The 16,172-nt window shown below is 39.3% G+C and overlaps 1 protein-coding gene across 3 annotated transcripts; it reads right to left on the bottom strand.

Moving 5' to 3' along the window:
- Nucleotides 12,701–15,935, bottom strand: LOC8054113 (proteasome assembly chaperone 4). Of its 3 annotated transcripts, none has more exons than XM_021445666.1 (6): nt 15,518–15,935; nt 15,197–15,395; nt 13,534–13,602; nt 13,314–13,389; nt 13,142–13,222; nt 12,701–13,068 (listed from the first exon to the last, which is right to left on the bottom strand). In XM_021445666.1, the coding sequence occupies exons 2-6, from the start codon at nt 15,377–15,379 to the stop codon at nt 13,004–13,006; spliced, it is 474 nt and encodes a 157-aa protein (XP_021301341.1). In that variant the 5' UTR covers nt 15,380–15,395; nt 15,518–15,935; the 3' UTR covers nt 12,701–13,003. The 3 variants fall into 3 exon arrangements, with proteins under 3 accessions (XP_021301341.1, XP_002441936.1, XP_021301340.1); XM_002441891.2 differs by having other exon boundaries at nt 13,158–13,222; XM_021445665.1 differs by having other exon boundaries at nt 13,158–13,222; nt 15,757–15,910.

Below are 16,172 nucleotides of genomic sequence, written 5' to 3'. Positions count from 1 at the left end.
ACGAAGACGATAGAATTCAACCTCTTATGCAACAATCAATTCCTTTTCTTTGGATCTGCAAAACTAGGAACACAATTGCAACCCCAAAATGAATAAAATGCTTGCTAAAATATTGGTAAGGGTAGCAAGCAAATGAGGAAATACTCATAGATTCAAATTTGCTCCAATTTTGCTCACAACCATATGATGAAGCACAAAGACTAACCACATGCCTTGCAAATCTTTGTAGCTCAATAGCACGACCACCATAGGAATGCCACCAATCAACTAGAGAAACCAAATCAAACAATATGTTAAGCTAGGACCAAAAAAAGTTAGCTATAATTAAATTGATATGGTGTGCACTTGCTGAAATTAAAATGGAAAAATGCTAGCTGAAATTAAATTGATATGGTGTACACTTGCTGAAATAAAATGAAAATGAAACACCTACGAGGACTCATTGACTCAAGGTTTTGTATGGCCATCTTATTTGAAAAAGCTTCTCCTCTGAGATATTCATAATCCATGACTTGAGCATTGATCTTGGTTCTAGTTTCTTCATCCTCCACCATTCTTCCAAGCACATCAAGAAAGCAACCTCTCAGCTGTCCAACAGTTGCATCATCATCCTGTTTTACTAGAGGATGTAGCTTCCCTGGGTTCAAGTACATTGCAGCCCCATACAATGGATGATCCATTTGTTTCTCCCAACGTTGCTCAATTATTTTCATGATCCTCTTGAGCAAAGATTTCTTGCTTTCTATGGCAAAGCTTTGTTTGATCCTCTCCTTCGCATGGTTCATTAGAGCTTGAACCTCCAACATTGCTGGCTTCTCATCTCCATCAACCGCCCTAAGCACAATAAGTAGTGGGGCTGAAGCTCTAAGGCAATCTTCCACTGAATTCCAAAACTGTGTAGAGAGCACAATGTCATGCACATCTTGACCAACTTTAGTTTTTGACAGTTTGTTCCCAGTCCATGCTTCGCTAACCATTAAATACTTCAAAGCATCCTTGTGCTTGTACAAGCTCTTCAAAGTCAAAAAGGCCGTTGCAAAATGTGTGGCTGCTGGCCTCACAAGGTCAGCCCCACCTGTTTTCTCCCTCATGGCACTAAGGATCCTCCCATGCCTATAGATGAAAGTTGTCACACACCTTGCACGTGTAATAGGTTTCTTGAATTCTAGCAAATTCCCTATATCTTCTAACATGAGATCCAAACAGTGGGCAACACATGGACTCCAAAATATTGTAGCAATTATGTCCATCAGAATCTTTCCTGCGGCCTTGAAGTTAGCACCATTATCTGTGATAACTTGAACAACCTTATCTTTCCCAATCTCCTCAACCTTCTTCTCTAGCAAACCAACAAGCATGTATGCATCATGTACTTCACTTGATGCATCAATGGACTCCAAGAAGTAAATCCCCTCTGGGCTGTTTATAAGGAAGTTAATCAAGTGGTGTCCCCTCCTATCAAACCATCCATCAGACATGAGTGTGCAACCATAATGTTTCCATGCTCTCTCACGTTCCCTCTCATGGTACTTGTTGACTTCACAGCTTCTTGAAGTAATGGATCCCCAAGTTGATATGGTGTTGGAGGCTTGTACCATGAACCATATTGTGTTGTGGCCTCAACTACAATCTGAAATTGCCTTGCTGCTGCTGCTGCATTAAAAGGTATGCCACATTCATAGAAGAACAATGACCATTGTGTATCCACATAATGTGTCTCTTCCTTGGTTTTTGTACTGGACACAATTGTGGGCTGATAAGACCGTGAATCTACTATCTCCTCTAGTGTTTTTCGAAGCATCTCAACTATAGATTTGTTTGCCTTTGCCTCTAGTTTAGTCTTGTTGCCAACAGTCATGAATTGTAAGGATGCTTGCCTCTTTTTTGCTGTTGTCCCTGAACTAGGATGTACCGCAACAGCAGCTTCATTTGCAGGAGCCTCATTTGCTGCCACCTCCATCGTACCACCTCATCATCTAGAACCAATGGTCTTTTCCTCTTGTTTCCATTCAAGTAAGCTGCCATCTCCCTCCTAACTTTAGCGCTCACACTTGGATAGAGTTTTGCATCTCCATAACCTCCTGCCAAATGTTGCTTCAACCTTTTAATCCCTCCACGAACTGAGCCGCCACATAAGGTGCATGCTACCTCATCTCTGTTTTGAAGGTTTGACCAATATCCAAACCTATACACTAGATCTTTTGACTTTTGTGGCTTCTAGGCTGGATCATTTTTGGGATCATATCCGCTAATGATTGATGGTGGACTTGCCATGGTTCATGCTGCATGATTTTTATAAACTAATGAGTTCAGAGAATGACAATTTAATTAATTATTAGCAATCTAGCACAGAGCAGAAACAGAGCAACAACAACAACAAAAATAGAGCACAGAGCACCCTCCAGCCTAGTAAACAAATCAAATTAGCATAAAAGGTAGTGCAATTAGCATATAATATAGAGTAATTAGCATATAATACAGAGCAACATCAGCTAATGTACTACTCCATTTAGCATCTAAGTATAAATCAAAGTGCAAGTAGACAAAGCAACAACTGTACCCATGCGATATGCTATCTGCTCTATTTTATATGCAAATAAACAAAGCACGGGACAACCGCGTGCAAGCTTTAGCCTTTCCAAGAGCAAACAAAGTAGGGATAACCGCATGCAAGTAGAAGCAGAGGACCGCAACACATGCCACAAGCAAGCTTTGGCCTTTCTAAGAGAAACACACACACAGAGAGAGAGAGAGGAGGTGAGGGATACCTTGTCCAGTGGAAGGCTGAGCGGGGCTAGGCGCTGGTGAATCCATGGCTTGCTGCTGGATGGAGCTGGGCACTAGTGAAGCCATCATGGGTCCATGCAGGGGAAGCGGGTCATCCTGGCCCTCTTGGGTCTGTGCGGATGGACGCACGGGTCTGTGAAGAGGTAGGCAAGCGGACACACACCAGAGGACACACGACTCTGAGCGGACGCACGCAGGAAGATGAGTGGACCTAGCCGCGAGTGGGGAAGAAACTCCACAGGTCTGTCTCTCCCTCTCTCTTCTCAATCCCCTATCTCTCACAATCCCTCTCTATTCCCACATGATTTCCTATCTGCGCGTGGAGGGAATGGCTGAAGGCGGGAGAAATCCCACGCGGGAGTGATTTCCTGCCCTAGGTCGCTACCCTTTCCCACGCGCCCACCCCTGGTCCCTTCCCTTTCACGTACACCCGCTCTAGGTCCCTTCCCTTTCACACACTCCCATCATGTTCCCTTCCCTTTCGCGCACGTGGCTGCTCATAGGTATGGCGACTGCCTCAAGCTGGCTGGCAATGCCCTAGATGCCTAACGCGAAAGGCGGGCACCTTAGGTGCGGAGGCGAACGCCATACGACTGTCACCTGGACGCCTACACCTAGGCGATACCTTTAAAACATTAGCTGCAATAGTCAAATGACTCTGATACGTATTCAAATATGTTCTCATTTTGTATGACTTCTGATGTGTCAGTCACAGATATAGCAATTACCTCGATTACTATAGTGGACGCACTATTGTATACTTGTGTAAGACCTCAAATGAAACTGCTTTAGCCAGTGGACCATGCTTACAAGACTGATGTTACCATGTGCATCGAGATCGTGATAATTTTTTTACAATATTTAGAATAGTACATGCCAGGTCATATATGAATTAATATTGTGTTGTTGAATCATTGAGCTCCAATTTAAACATGTCAAATCTCTTATTTTCCTAGTCCTTTATATAAACATTTTTCCTACGAAACTTTCAAAAAAGATCTTACCCATAAATAAATAATGTTGTTTCATGCTTATTGTACTAAAATGTAAAATCTCATCACCTGACTCAACGAACTAAGTTGGAAAATATGTAATATTTGCCCTACACCATGCCCATACTTTCATGATACCCTTTTTAAAGATATGTTTTGATACATGCAAGTCATCTCTATCTAAAATTATAATGATAATGTTTCTAGGATCACTATCATCCATTGAGTTTGAAATTGGCATATAAAATTAAATAAAAAGAAGTGTATAAATATGATTACCATCTCTATACTAATGACACATTGCGTACAATATCACTAACACTAACAGGAACAAACATTTTGGATGAAGAATACGAAAATACTTTTTTTAGTCTTTTGCATTTGAATATAGAAATAAATTAAAGCTGCAGAGCAAATTGAAAGGACCTTGATGTCAAACTTGAAGCGGATTAGTGAAGTGTGCGGCACTGCTGCTCTAATGCTATGGCACTACTGCGCTGCAGCACTGTCGTGCCTTGTAGATAGCTCTACACTAGCTGCGCCTATAACCCAAACTTGGAGATATATATACATGGAGATGTCCAGTGACAAGTCCACTAAGTACCTACACTTACAAACATGCACAACCAAGTAGATCAAGTGAAACACAAACAATGCAATTTAAAATATAAAGGCACAAGACACAAGATTTATCTCATGGTTCAACTTGTCACTGAGGGTTGCCTATGTCCATATTGTTGAGGTGTGCCACAAAAGGCTAGAGCTTGTCACAAAGGCTTGCCTTTCCCTTATTCTCAAGTTAAGAGAGTGAACTCTTGAAGTAAGGGGTGATTTCTTAGTTGCAGGAGCTGGATTACAAACTTTCCCGCTACTCACCACAAGCACAGGAGCTCGTTGGGTGACACCTAGCCGTCTAGGAGTCTTCACCTCCAAAAGTAACAAATATGCAACGAAGATTGATGAAGCCCGACAAGTGCACAAGGTTTGGATTCCTCTAATCAGCTCTCTAACACTTAACCAAACACTAATTACTCACTCTCACAAAGAGAGAGGTTAGAGAGCTCTCAAATGGCTTGGAAAGGGTTTGGAATGGTCTAAGCATCGGTAGCAACACGAGGAGGCGTGGAATGAGTATCTATAGCCACCCACACAAACTAGCCATTGCAGTTTAAAAACTAGTCGTTATGGTCTGTAAGGTGTGGCATTGCCGCACTAGACGCGCAACACTACCAAGGTCTGGCACTGCCTCACTTGAGTACGGCACTGCCGTAGCTCCTAGAAATAGCACAAGTCACCTTACATAAAACACCATAACTTTTTACTCTAAACTCCATTTTTAGTGATCTTGAACTTTTCGAAAAGCTTGTTTCAAGGGCTATTGAACTCAGTAGAGAACAAGCCCAAATATCAACAAGTGTAGGTGCATTGCTAAGTGTTTTCTCTCATGTTAGCACTTGGGTTTGATTAGTTTGAGCTCTTGAAACTTGTCTATGATTTGTATTGCATCTTGATAGTACGTCATACCTATACTCAAGATCAAAATAATATAACCAATTTAACCACTTGAGTATTTAATATCTTCATATGCTATTTATTCTCAATATTACTTCATGAGGTTTTGCAATCATCTTTGTCTCATCTCTTCGAGCAAACATACCTTGAGCATCTGACTTGAACCATTTCCACACATATGAGTTCACCTCAATGGCTTCAAGTCACTTTCACTAATGATTCGATCCTCAACACAATATGACTTCTCATAGCTTGATTAGTTCCTTGACTCATTGCATGTACTCTCTTCTTCACCTTATAGCCATGGTACCTCGGTCCTTAAAGCCATTGCTTGCCCTTCACCTTCTTTTAGTCCCTCAAAGCCCTTTCCTTGCTATCTTCACCTTATCAAGCCATAATCAAGTCACATAATATTAAGCATCCATTGAAAAGCTATTTCTTCAATATTGTGATCCTTGCTTGAATATCTTCTAGATAGGAGTGTTATGATCAATCAAGCTTTAGTTGAATTCACATAGATTGAGATATATGAATTAACATCAATATGGTCAAGCCAATTCATAGTTCCTCGTACCCTTTTTTTATCTTGGCTTGACACTCCTAACCCTTACTCCAATATATATCTTCATACTTCTAGCTTGATCAAACGAATGCAAAGTGATTTACCAAATCTTTATCCATACAAGCAACCCAATGTAGAGACCGACTTATATGCAATACAAGTTGGGTCCTTTGTCATTTGACCTTTGCTTGTTTTTTCTTCACTTATGGATTCTTGATTCATTCTTCAACCTTGATCAAAACTAGTTCACTATCAAACTCTTCTTGTTCATAAAAAGCAAGCCATCACTGAGACTAATCCAAAATCATCAACTCATGTCTCTTTTACCATTTTCCAAATATGCTTGCTTTCCCATGATACTATGATATCCCACAACATAGAATCCATTTCATCAATTCCATTTACACTGTTGTCTTCTTCTTGAACTAGATCGTTCCCATAAGCTTCGAACACAACAATACTCAATTTGGCCTTCATTTCAACACTATGTGGAATACCATCAAGTTAATACACAATCCATAAGTATATGCAATAGACTTAATTTCCTGTTCAACACTTAGCAAACTTGTTAGCCCTTTAATTTATGTTGTCATTCAACTCGCCAAAACCTACTAAAGGGCTAGATGCACTTTCACAAATATACCTTTCTCTTTTTTGCCATATCCATGCAAATTGTACTGTGAAACAACCTTTTAGTGCTAGGTACCCAAGAAAATGAGACAATAAGTTGGTGAAGCAAATAGCCTTGTAAATGCAAATAAAACATGAACAATTCTCAAACTAAGACTATTGTTATCACATCTAAGTTCAAAGCCTCATATCATGTCACAATCATCATTATGTTTTGGAATATCCTAAGACTCATTCTCTACCATTTATTTTTCAGCATGAAGTTAATGCTCTTTTTATAGCTTTCGTTAATCATTAGTGAGGAAACATCATGACCTAAACATCGACTAGAGTTTGTTACTGACCTTACTCAATTCATGCTCAGTAAACTGAATGCATTGAAGTTCTTTGTTATAAGACCATAGTATTGACTCTTTATGCTCATTATCCTGCTGAATTCTTGCCATTTGTAAATCGGCAAACCAACATCTTCATGGTTAGCATAGTTAGTGCAACCCTAAAGCACCATGAATCATTTTTAAACTCATTTAGCACCTCATGTTGGTTTTGTATGGCATTTTTTATTTACATATCTAGACCATTTAGGGGAAAAATAATTTGTTAAAACACCAAGGACATTAACCATTTTGAAGCACTAAGTCTTTTAAGCAGTGAGCATCACTAAAGAAAGCCAAGTAGTTGCAAAGCACTGAGGAATTGATAAAGCTAAGATTTGCAGCATTTCTATGGCACATGCATTTGTTTCAAATGAAAAAAAAAATTGTTCAACTTAACATTGTGCCATGTTCCATCTTAAAATGTATCAAACAGTACTCATAGTGTTTCATGTTCTTTGATTTTTTTTCATTACATTTGCTTTTTTGTTTATGTTGAGCGCTCTTCGGCCTAAATTTTCCAACATTCAGAAAAAAGCATTGTAAAATTCATTGTGATTAACATACCAAAGTGTTGCAAAATTAATAGCAGTATTGCAAATTAATACAAACATAATACCTAGAGTGGTGCTTCCACTTCTGTAGTTGATTTCTAGTTGGCTTTGTTTTTTCCCTTCAACAAATTGCCATCATGTTGCAGCAATTCCTTGGTGTTGGATTTTGCATGTACAAAAATAGTCATATGTTGCAATGAAGGAAGGCTCAAAAGGGATAGATGTTGCATCATTGAATGACATACCATATGTCATTTTCCGCAAATCCTCACCACAGTTTAGAAATAAAATAAGTAGCATTTGATAATTTTATAAAATCTCTTATTGCAGTTTTAATACAAGACAATACTGTCAAATGATTTCATAAGTATTTAGCACATTGTCCATCATTCCATCTATGAATACTCGTGTCCACAGAAGCATAGAGCATATAATTCTACAAAGATTTGCAATCAACTTGTACTGGTTGTAAATCATGCAGCAGGCACTGTGGAATTCCTTCCAAGTATGCATGAGTAACAGGTGCAAGTTTATTGTTTCTTTTTTACTAGTCAGATCTGAATTAGAAGGTGTGCATAAATAACTGTCACCATAAAGTTACCTTTCTCTGTTGCTCTTGTGAGTTTAATATGTTGAATCATAAAAACATATGAATTAGTAATAAGAGATTGTGACAAACACCAAAATAACATGTTTGGTGTAGAAGAACCAATCACAGATAAACTCATTTTGTACTTGAGCTGATTTACCATAGGGCTTTGCACGGTACTCTCAAATAACTGTGGACCGTTGATCTGGATATCAATTATCGCATATTACCTCCTAGAAAGCAATAAGAGAAATATAGAAAAATATATCTATTAGATCTAATATGCATGGATTATCTAACTTTCCTATATGATGTAACGTGTACAATGTTACACACCATGCAATAATTGGACACACTGCATACATGTAGAGACATGTTTCATATGACGTGATAGTTGCTTTTAGAACTAACTAGTATAATGCCCGTGCTAACGCTACAGTTTTTTCTAGGGAACACTATATAAATCATAGTAACTTTTTTTAGAGTTTTAGTTTTAGACAATTGTTTTTGAGTCTATATACATTTTATGAATCATCAGTACATAAAGACATCTTTACATTTTCTCTAACTTTTTAATCAAATATTGGATATCTTCAGGGATGTTGTCGTAGCACTCGTTTGTACGACTCTCCAAAATGTCAGCCAAGAACTCCGTCCTTAGTGATCTTGATAGTTGTGAATGACAGATAATATTATGTCAATATTTAATCATTTATTGACACAAATATAGTTGGAGGTAATACTTGTTTGAATTATTAAATATATTGTTACCTAGTTTTTTGAATTATTAAATATATTGTTTTGACTCAAATATTGCGTGGAATATTTTCCTTGCCCAGTATAATTTGTGTGCTCGGTTCCATATTGGAACAATTATTATCTGCATTTATTATTTTGGTGTTCAAAAAGGCTCGAGCACGGATGGATTGATTATGGAATACAAGTATGAAATGAAAGAGGATTAAATACCCATTGTCGATGAGGTCAGCAATGTTTGAGTCAAAATGGTGGAAGTGCAATGTTTGACGTTGGTGATGTCGCTTAGCGCATCGCGTGTATGTCTTGGTGTAGACATTGAAGCCTCCTAGATAAAGAAAAAGGAATTGCAAAAAAGCATTCATGAATTTTTATCATTAGACGTTGCATGATTACTCTCATACTATGACCTCATAACTCTGAATTTTCTAAGATCTCAACTTTAATGCATAGCTACTAATACACTTTTATTAGTTACTTACTATAGAATTATGCAACCATTCAGATGTACATGCATATAGGTTCAGAAATCACCCACCACCCATTTGAATCTATATCTGAAACCATGGAACCATTCAGATGTATATATGCATATAGGTTCAGATGTATATGCAACCATTCAAATGTATATATGCATATAGGTTCACATGTGTATGCAGCCATTCAGATGTATATGCATATACTACAGGACCATGCATGTTGAGATCAGAATACTGCTACTTATTTGAGGTTGCCGTCAGGGACCTAAGCAAGACGATTAGATGGTTTAATTTATGACATGCAATAGAGGCAACACCTAAGCATGGCGCATACTTGTACCATTAATTACTGCTTGTATTATTCAGAGGAAGATAATTACTGCTTGTATTATTCAGAGGAAGATAAAAAAAATTGTCTGCACGGTACTAAAACGTCTGCCGTGTGTATGCTAATCACCTAGCAATCACTGATCCAAAGGTCGTCGTTTGCCATGTGTACGCTAATCACCTGGCAGTCGCTGATCCAAAGGTCCGTCTCCCTACCATCCGCCGTGTCGTTGTGGAGGACAGGAGTAGATGTCGGCGCCGATGTCACGAGTAGACGGCGGCACAGGCAAATTTTTATGCGTTCATCCTGGTGTCCTACTTGTACACGCTCTGCTTGTATGTAGATCGTCGAAGAGGAAGGGAGACGTAGATTGTGGCGGCTATCGGGGTGGATTCAAATGGACGGCAGGCGGGGTGGATTAATCGTGATTGAACTGGAGAGACTGCAGCGTGAGGGTTGGTTATGGTGGAGATTAGTGGGCCAGATTAGTGGGCTGCGGTGGAGATGAGTTAGTTGGGGGTGAGTTTGTCTGGTCTAACGGCCCAAGAAGTTTTCAATTATAGTGGAGATAAACTAATACAAAGATATTTGTACTTATCTTTTCATATTTAGGACACAAACTTTTTGGAATACAATAGACCTATTTATTTTGGGTGTATAATATAAGAGTTGAATTATAAATTTTATATGCATGTAACATTTTTAATGATACATGGTAGGTCCAATTTATTTCTTTAAGTAATTAATTAATGTAACATGTTTTCTATGAATATAACCTGTTCTTTTTCATAAAAAAAGAGCCAACTGCATAAGTTAACGTGTTATTAGCACAAAACAATCATGTGATCTAAAATAAATATACAACACACATTGATAAATAAAACTCATAAAAAGAAAGGATATCATCATTAGCCATTAGCCATAATCGTCCATGCTAAATACGGAAAAGGAAGGATGTAACTATGCGCATGAACATAGAAAGATGTCCACTTATGCATGCCGTGATGATGGGGATTTCAGAATAATTGATTTCTTTTCCTAGATTAATTAATTAATCAATTAATTAAAAACTAAAAAAAATCAATGGCTCAGATTTATCTAAGGTATTACCTCCTGGTAAGTAAAAGGAGTACCGTAGCATTACCATATATCCATGGCAATGGAACATTTGCACCATTTAAGGTAACTGTAGCGAAAACGTTGAATTATTACAAATCCACTTTTTTTTTGGCAAAATGACCAACACAAGAAAAAAATATAGATTGGTCAAGTACTCAAGTGGGATATTATCTGTCAACCAAAACAATTACAAAACTCAGTTACAAAATAAGTGCTTACTCAGCAAGTGGCTGTTTAAGATTGACAATCACTGTTGAGGAACAGATACGTGACAAACAAAACTTTAGGCGAAGGCCCTGTTTAGTTTTCCACCCAAAAATTTTTCATCCATCCCATCGAATCTTTGGACACATGCATGAAACATTAAATGTATATAAAAAAATAAACTAATTACACAGTTTGGTTTGAAATCGCGAGACGAATCTTTTAAGCCTAGTTACTCCATGATTAGCCTTAAATGCTACAGTAACCCACATGTGCTAATGACAGATTAATTATACTTAATAGATTTGTCTTGCAGTTTCATGACGAGCTATGTAATTTGTTTTTTTATTAGTTTCTAAAAACCACTCCCGACATTCTTCCGACATATCCGATGTGACATGTAAAAAATTTTCATCTCCAATCTAAACGGGCCCGAAGTGTTGTCCTCAATCCTTTTTTGGCAGCTGCAGCCTTCATCATTACTGAACGGCTAGCAAAGGCTAGTCTGTGACCAATTGTGTCTCTCTGTCTCTAGCATGTGGAAGCAGTTGCAAAAAAAGCCATATTCGCCTATGCGGTATATCCCACCCGTGGTTGCAGCTTCGGCAAAGCGAGATAAGCTACTTGCTATCTTCAACACTGGAAATATCGTTGTTGCTGTCCCTAACATCCTCCTATTCTGCCCTACTCTTCCTCCTCAAAAACCCAATATTTATGATCTGCCTTGGACTTGTCATACGTGATTTTTTTCAAAGTTATCAGCAGTTCTCAAGTTCCTCCTTGGGGCGCTTCTCATGCGTGAATTTTTCAAAGTTTATAAGCAGTTTCAAGGGAACTTTGATAATTCTTCTCTGGTCGTGCACTGTCATGATGTTTCCACTAGGAAGGTTCTTAATAATCGCGAGTAACTATATGTTTTTTTTCGCAAAAGATGCATGCTAGTGACTCTCTTAATTAGTATGACAGTGTTGCAACAGTCAAAGGATTTAGATATATGTTTAAAGATGCATTCATTCTGTATGACTGCAGCAGACACACTATTGGACTTATGCAAGACATGAAATAAATTTATCAGAACCAATGACCTCATAATACTAATGTCACCATTTGCAACAAGATTATGATAATTTTCTTCAAAAGCAGTTGTGTTGCTGAATTATTGAACTTTATCTAAACATGTCAAATAAATAATGATATTCTTCAAAGGTCATATGGAAGATGCTCTTTTCAGGTATTATTAAAACCTCGGCACGTGGTTCAATATAAGCTAGGTGCCCTTTCACTGGGTGCCCTTTTCAGGTGTCGTGAAAATCTCGGCACCTTGTTTTCAAGTGTCATGAAAACCTCGACACCTAGTCCAAAATAATCTGATCTCGCGCACAATGGACATGGTACTACCTTTTAGTATTAAAAAACATATAAATATACATTAATATTAGAGCAGCGAGTACGAACTTGAAGGTAACACATGGTGAGCCAGGCAATCATGCCTGAGGTTACTCTCCGGATCGTCTGTTTGGCGAATCTTAGGGCCTGCACAGTTTACCTCGTCGGCTATGCTCCAGTTTTGGTACTAGCTAGCTATTGAATTATATGCACTGTTCACCTAAACGGCTGTTTAGACCATTTAAACGCCATGTAAACGCTACACAATGATACACTGTTTCTGTTTAGTCATCCGTTTAGTTCATTTAATAGACCGTTTAGTCCGTTTAATGGACTGTTTAGCCCGAATAATGGCTAAACGACTGGTGACTGACTGTTTATCGATTAGCGTTTAGAAAAACATTGATTAGCGTTTAGAAAAACATTGATTATATGAATACCAATACTCATGTTCATCTCAGGATCTCAAAGTAGCAAATCACCGAACAGTCTGCATTTCTGAGGTGTTACAACTGTACACGTTCCATCCATTCCAGTCTCAGCATCCACGTAAATCGCAGGCCAGCTTTGCGCACGAGCCTTACAGAACAATTCCCCATCAACTGAGCCCAGCAAATATCACAAAGTGTTACTCCTGCACCTAATGATGAAACTACACTTTGACAAAATGCTCACGCACTTGTCACTAAAATCACACAACGCATCAATGTGCAGTGGAAGTGCTAGCCTTATCAGCAGCGGTTCCGACGTAACCCAAACCTTTCAGCTTCTCCACCAGCTTCCTCTCCGCAGCAGCCTGAAACCATGAACCAGTGAACGTCAGATACACAACACAACATCAGAAGATTGTTGTGCAGAGATGAGCCTGCCTGTGGCTGTGAGTACCTCCAGCATGGGGCTGTCTTTTGGGATGTTGCATGCCAGGACTATGTTCAGACCAGTCTTCAGCACTAAAACATGTGGGAGAGCAAGCTTTCTGTTACTAAAAGCTACCATGAGTGCAGGGCAATTCATTACTGCAACTGTCAACAGAAACAGTACCTAGACGGCGGGCCATGCTTGATCCGGTGTTATCAGATGTTCCACCTAGTACAGAGGTGACACTCACTCTGCTATCCTGCAAGGGCCACAAGAAGGCCGCAGAGTGAAAATAACAACAGAAATAACAAAATATCAGTTTTCATGAGGCAACGCTGCAAAAATGACACAAAATGGAATAATTAAACACCATCATTTTAAGAATAAAGCAATTGCCGCTTACCGGCCTAGTGGTTGCAGCAGCATATAAATGGCCAAACTTTGTTGTGTTGCATCCAACCCACACATAGATCTACATCAGAAGTATAGAAATGAAAAACTCAGATGTGATCACTCATATAGTGATTCTATATACACCAATTAAAGCATGAGAGATACCACATTGCAAACATGCTGAGAGTATTCAGATAAATATACATCTAAAATATGATTGCAAACAGGCCAGGAGGATTCAAACAAATCACATTTAAAGTATGGAAAATGTAGAGAATACAGCAGCAAATCAAGTTCTATCCTGACAGATTTTAGTCTTCGTATTATAAGTGATATAAAGCATTTTCAGGTCATAACCATGATTGCTAAATAAACAGTTCAAGCTTTGCTCATAGTGACAATGTGGAAAGCGGAACACTTAAAACTGGCATACTTTCATGTCATCGAAGAGACATACTGGATATGATTATAACATCAGGGTTCAAATTTAATTGCTTTTCTAAAATACACTTGTAGACATAAGGTAGAACAGCTTTCTTTTACTAGATGGCTAAGACAGAGAGCGAGCGAACTATTAATAGTATATAATAACTCTGCAATTAGTGCACTTTCTTCCAGGTGAAGGATTTTTCTGTCTTACCTATAAATCTTTATTTTCATGTTATGCTTGGCTGTACAGATTGGCCCAATAGAGTTGTGGCGGTGAACAGACTAAGAAAACGCTGTTCCATACTAAACCAGAAGGGTCTTGATTTACTACACAGTTTTCTGATTTCTCAGCCTACCTATTCAGCGCTAATTGTGTTGTGAACAACCATAGATCACGAGGACAAGATAGATGTACCAAATGTCAAAACTAAATGCTTTCAGGTCACATCATGACATTCTAGTAATCTTGTCCTACTGAATGGAAGCACACAGCCATAAGCCAATTTTATCATAAATGTGAACAAAATTGAAGTCAATCACTAGTAGCCATAACCATAACAGACAAATAAACATTTCTAGCTTTGCTGACAGTGAGACTGTGGAACAGAAAAATACTAAAAAGTGGCATGCTTTCATGCTATATGAAGAGACAAACAGGATAAGACTGTAACTTAGGGTTAAAATTTAGTTTCATTTCTAGAAGAAACTTGATAGATATCAGGTACAACTTCTTTTTACACACATGGCTAACACACAGAGCAAGTGAACAATGCAGCAACTATAAGTAATACCATAAACACTATTTCTTCCTAGTGAAGGGTTTCTCTGGCTTAACTATGATTTTTTTCTTTTCATGGTGCACTTGGCTGTATAGCTTGGCCCAATAGAGTTGTGGGGGTGAGCAGAGTAAGTAAACTCTGTTCCAAATTTTCAACCAGTAGGGTCTCGATTTATTACATAGTTTTCTGATTTGTCAGCCTACCTGGTCAGGGCTAATCAGATTATGGAACAGTATGTGAACTATCATAGGTCATGAAGACAAGATGGACTGGCAAAATGTTAAAACTAAATGTTATCATCAGGTCACAACTTGACATCCTAGTAACTTTATTTTACTGAATGAAACGGCACATCAATAAGCAAACTTGTTCACAACATCGAACAAAATTGAAGTATATCCCTAGAAGTGGCATAAGCAACTTCCAGTTTGAGTACTTTTATTACAGCCAAGAAACATTATTTACCTGTTTAGCGAACCTCACTATCTGAAAATGAAGTATGACATCATGAAGGTCCTCTGTGAAACAAGTTACTTGCAGTGCCCCCTCGGATGACAAGTCACCTGAAGATTTAGTTTGGCCCTCTGTCAAGGCAGGCGAACCCACAGCCAAATCTGGAAAGCTAGTTCTCAGCTCCCCTGAAGACATGATGTGCCTCTAAACCCTGAAATGAGTTCAAATTGCTTCTTCAGACAGGTGAGTAGCATGGTCACCTCGGACCAAGCAAGGGGGCCATTCTGCCATCCATTAGCATGGAGATTACAATAACCGAGGATTTAAACTGACCGAAGCAAAGAATTGTTGTAGCCGTCTAATAGGGGGTAAATCCGTTATCTAGAGCGTGGTAATCTCGTGGGTGACAGATGCCACAGCCCAGAGCAAAGCTGAAATTTTTGCAATAGCCAAGCAACATGGGCAGCACGGAGCAGGCACCACCACCGGCGGAGCCAAGGCCCGGCTACCCTGGGCAGCTGGCCGGGCTCCCACGGTACAGCAGAGGCGGGAGGGGAGAGGGAGGTGCGTACGCAGGGTCGCCGGCCGGTGCGCGGAGGACGGAGGCGAGGGCGCGAGGCGACTGGCGAGAGGCGGAAGGGGGAGCCGCCGACGCCGACGCCGCCGCCGAGCCGAGCCTGAGCGCCGCTGAGCGCGAGTGGGGAAGGAGTTGAAGATCTGCCCTGAGCGCCGCTGAGCGCGAGTCGGATAGGAAACGGAGACGTTGGGGTGCGGCCCGTCTCCCCTAACGGGTTTGGGTAGAACCCGCCTTGTTTAGGCCTGGTTCAGTTCGCGAAAAGTTTTCGATTTAGCACTTTCGTTGGTTTGTAACAAATATTGTTCAATTATAGATTAACCAGGGTCAAAAGATTCATCTCATGATTTACAGGCAAACTGTGTAATTAGTTTTTGTTTTCGTCTATATTTAATGCTTCATGCATGTGCCGCA

This window comes from Sorghum bicolor, chromosome 8 (genome assembly GCF_000003195.3).
Source record: "Sorghum bicolor cultivar BTx623 chromosome 8, Sorghum_bicolor_NCBIv3, whole genome shotgun sequence".
NCBI classification, from domain to species: Eukaryota; Viridiplantae; Streptophyta; class Magnoliopsida; order Poales; family Poaceae; genus Sorghum; species Sorghum bicolor.
This window is presented reverse-complemented; position numbering and strand designations above follow the sequence as displayed.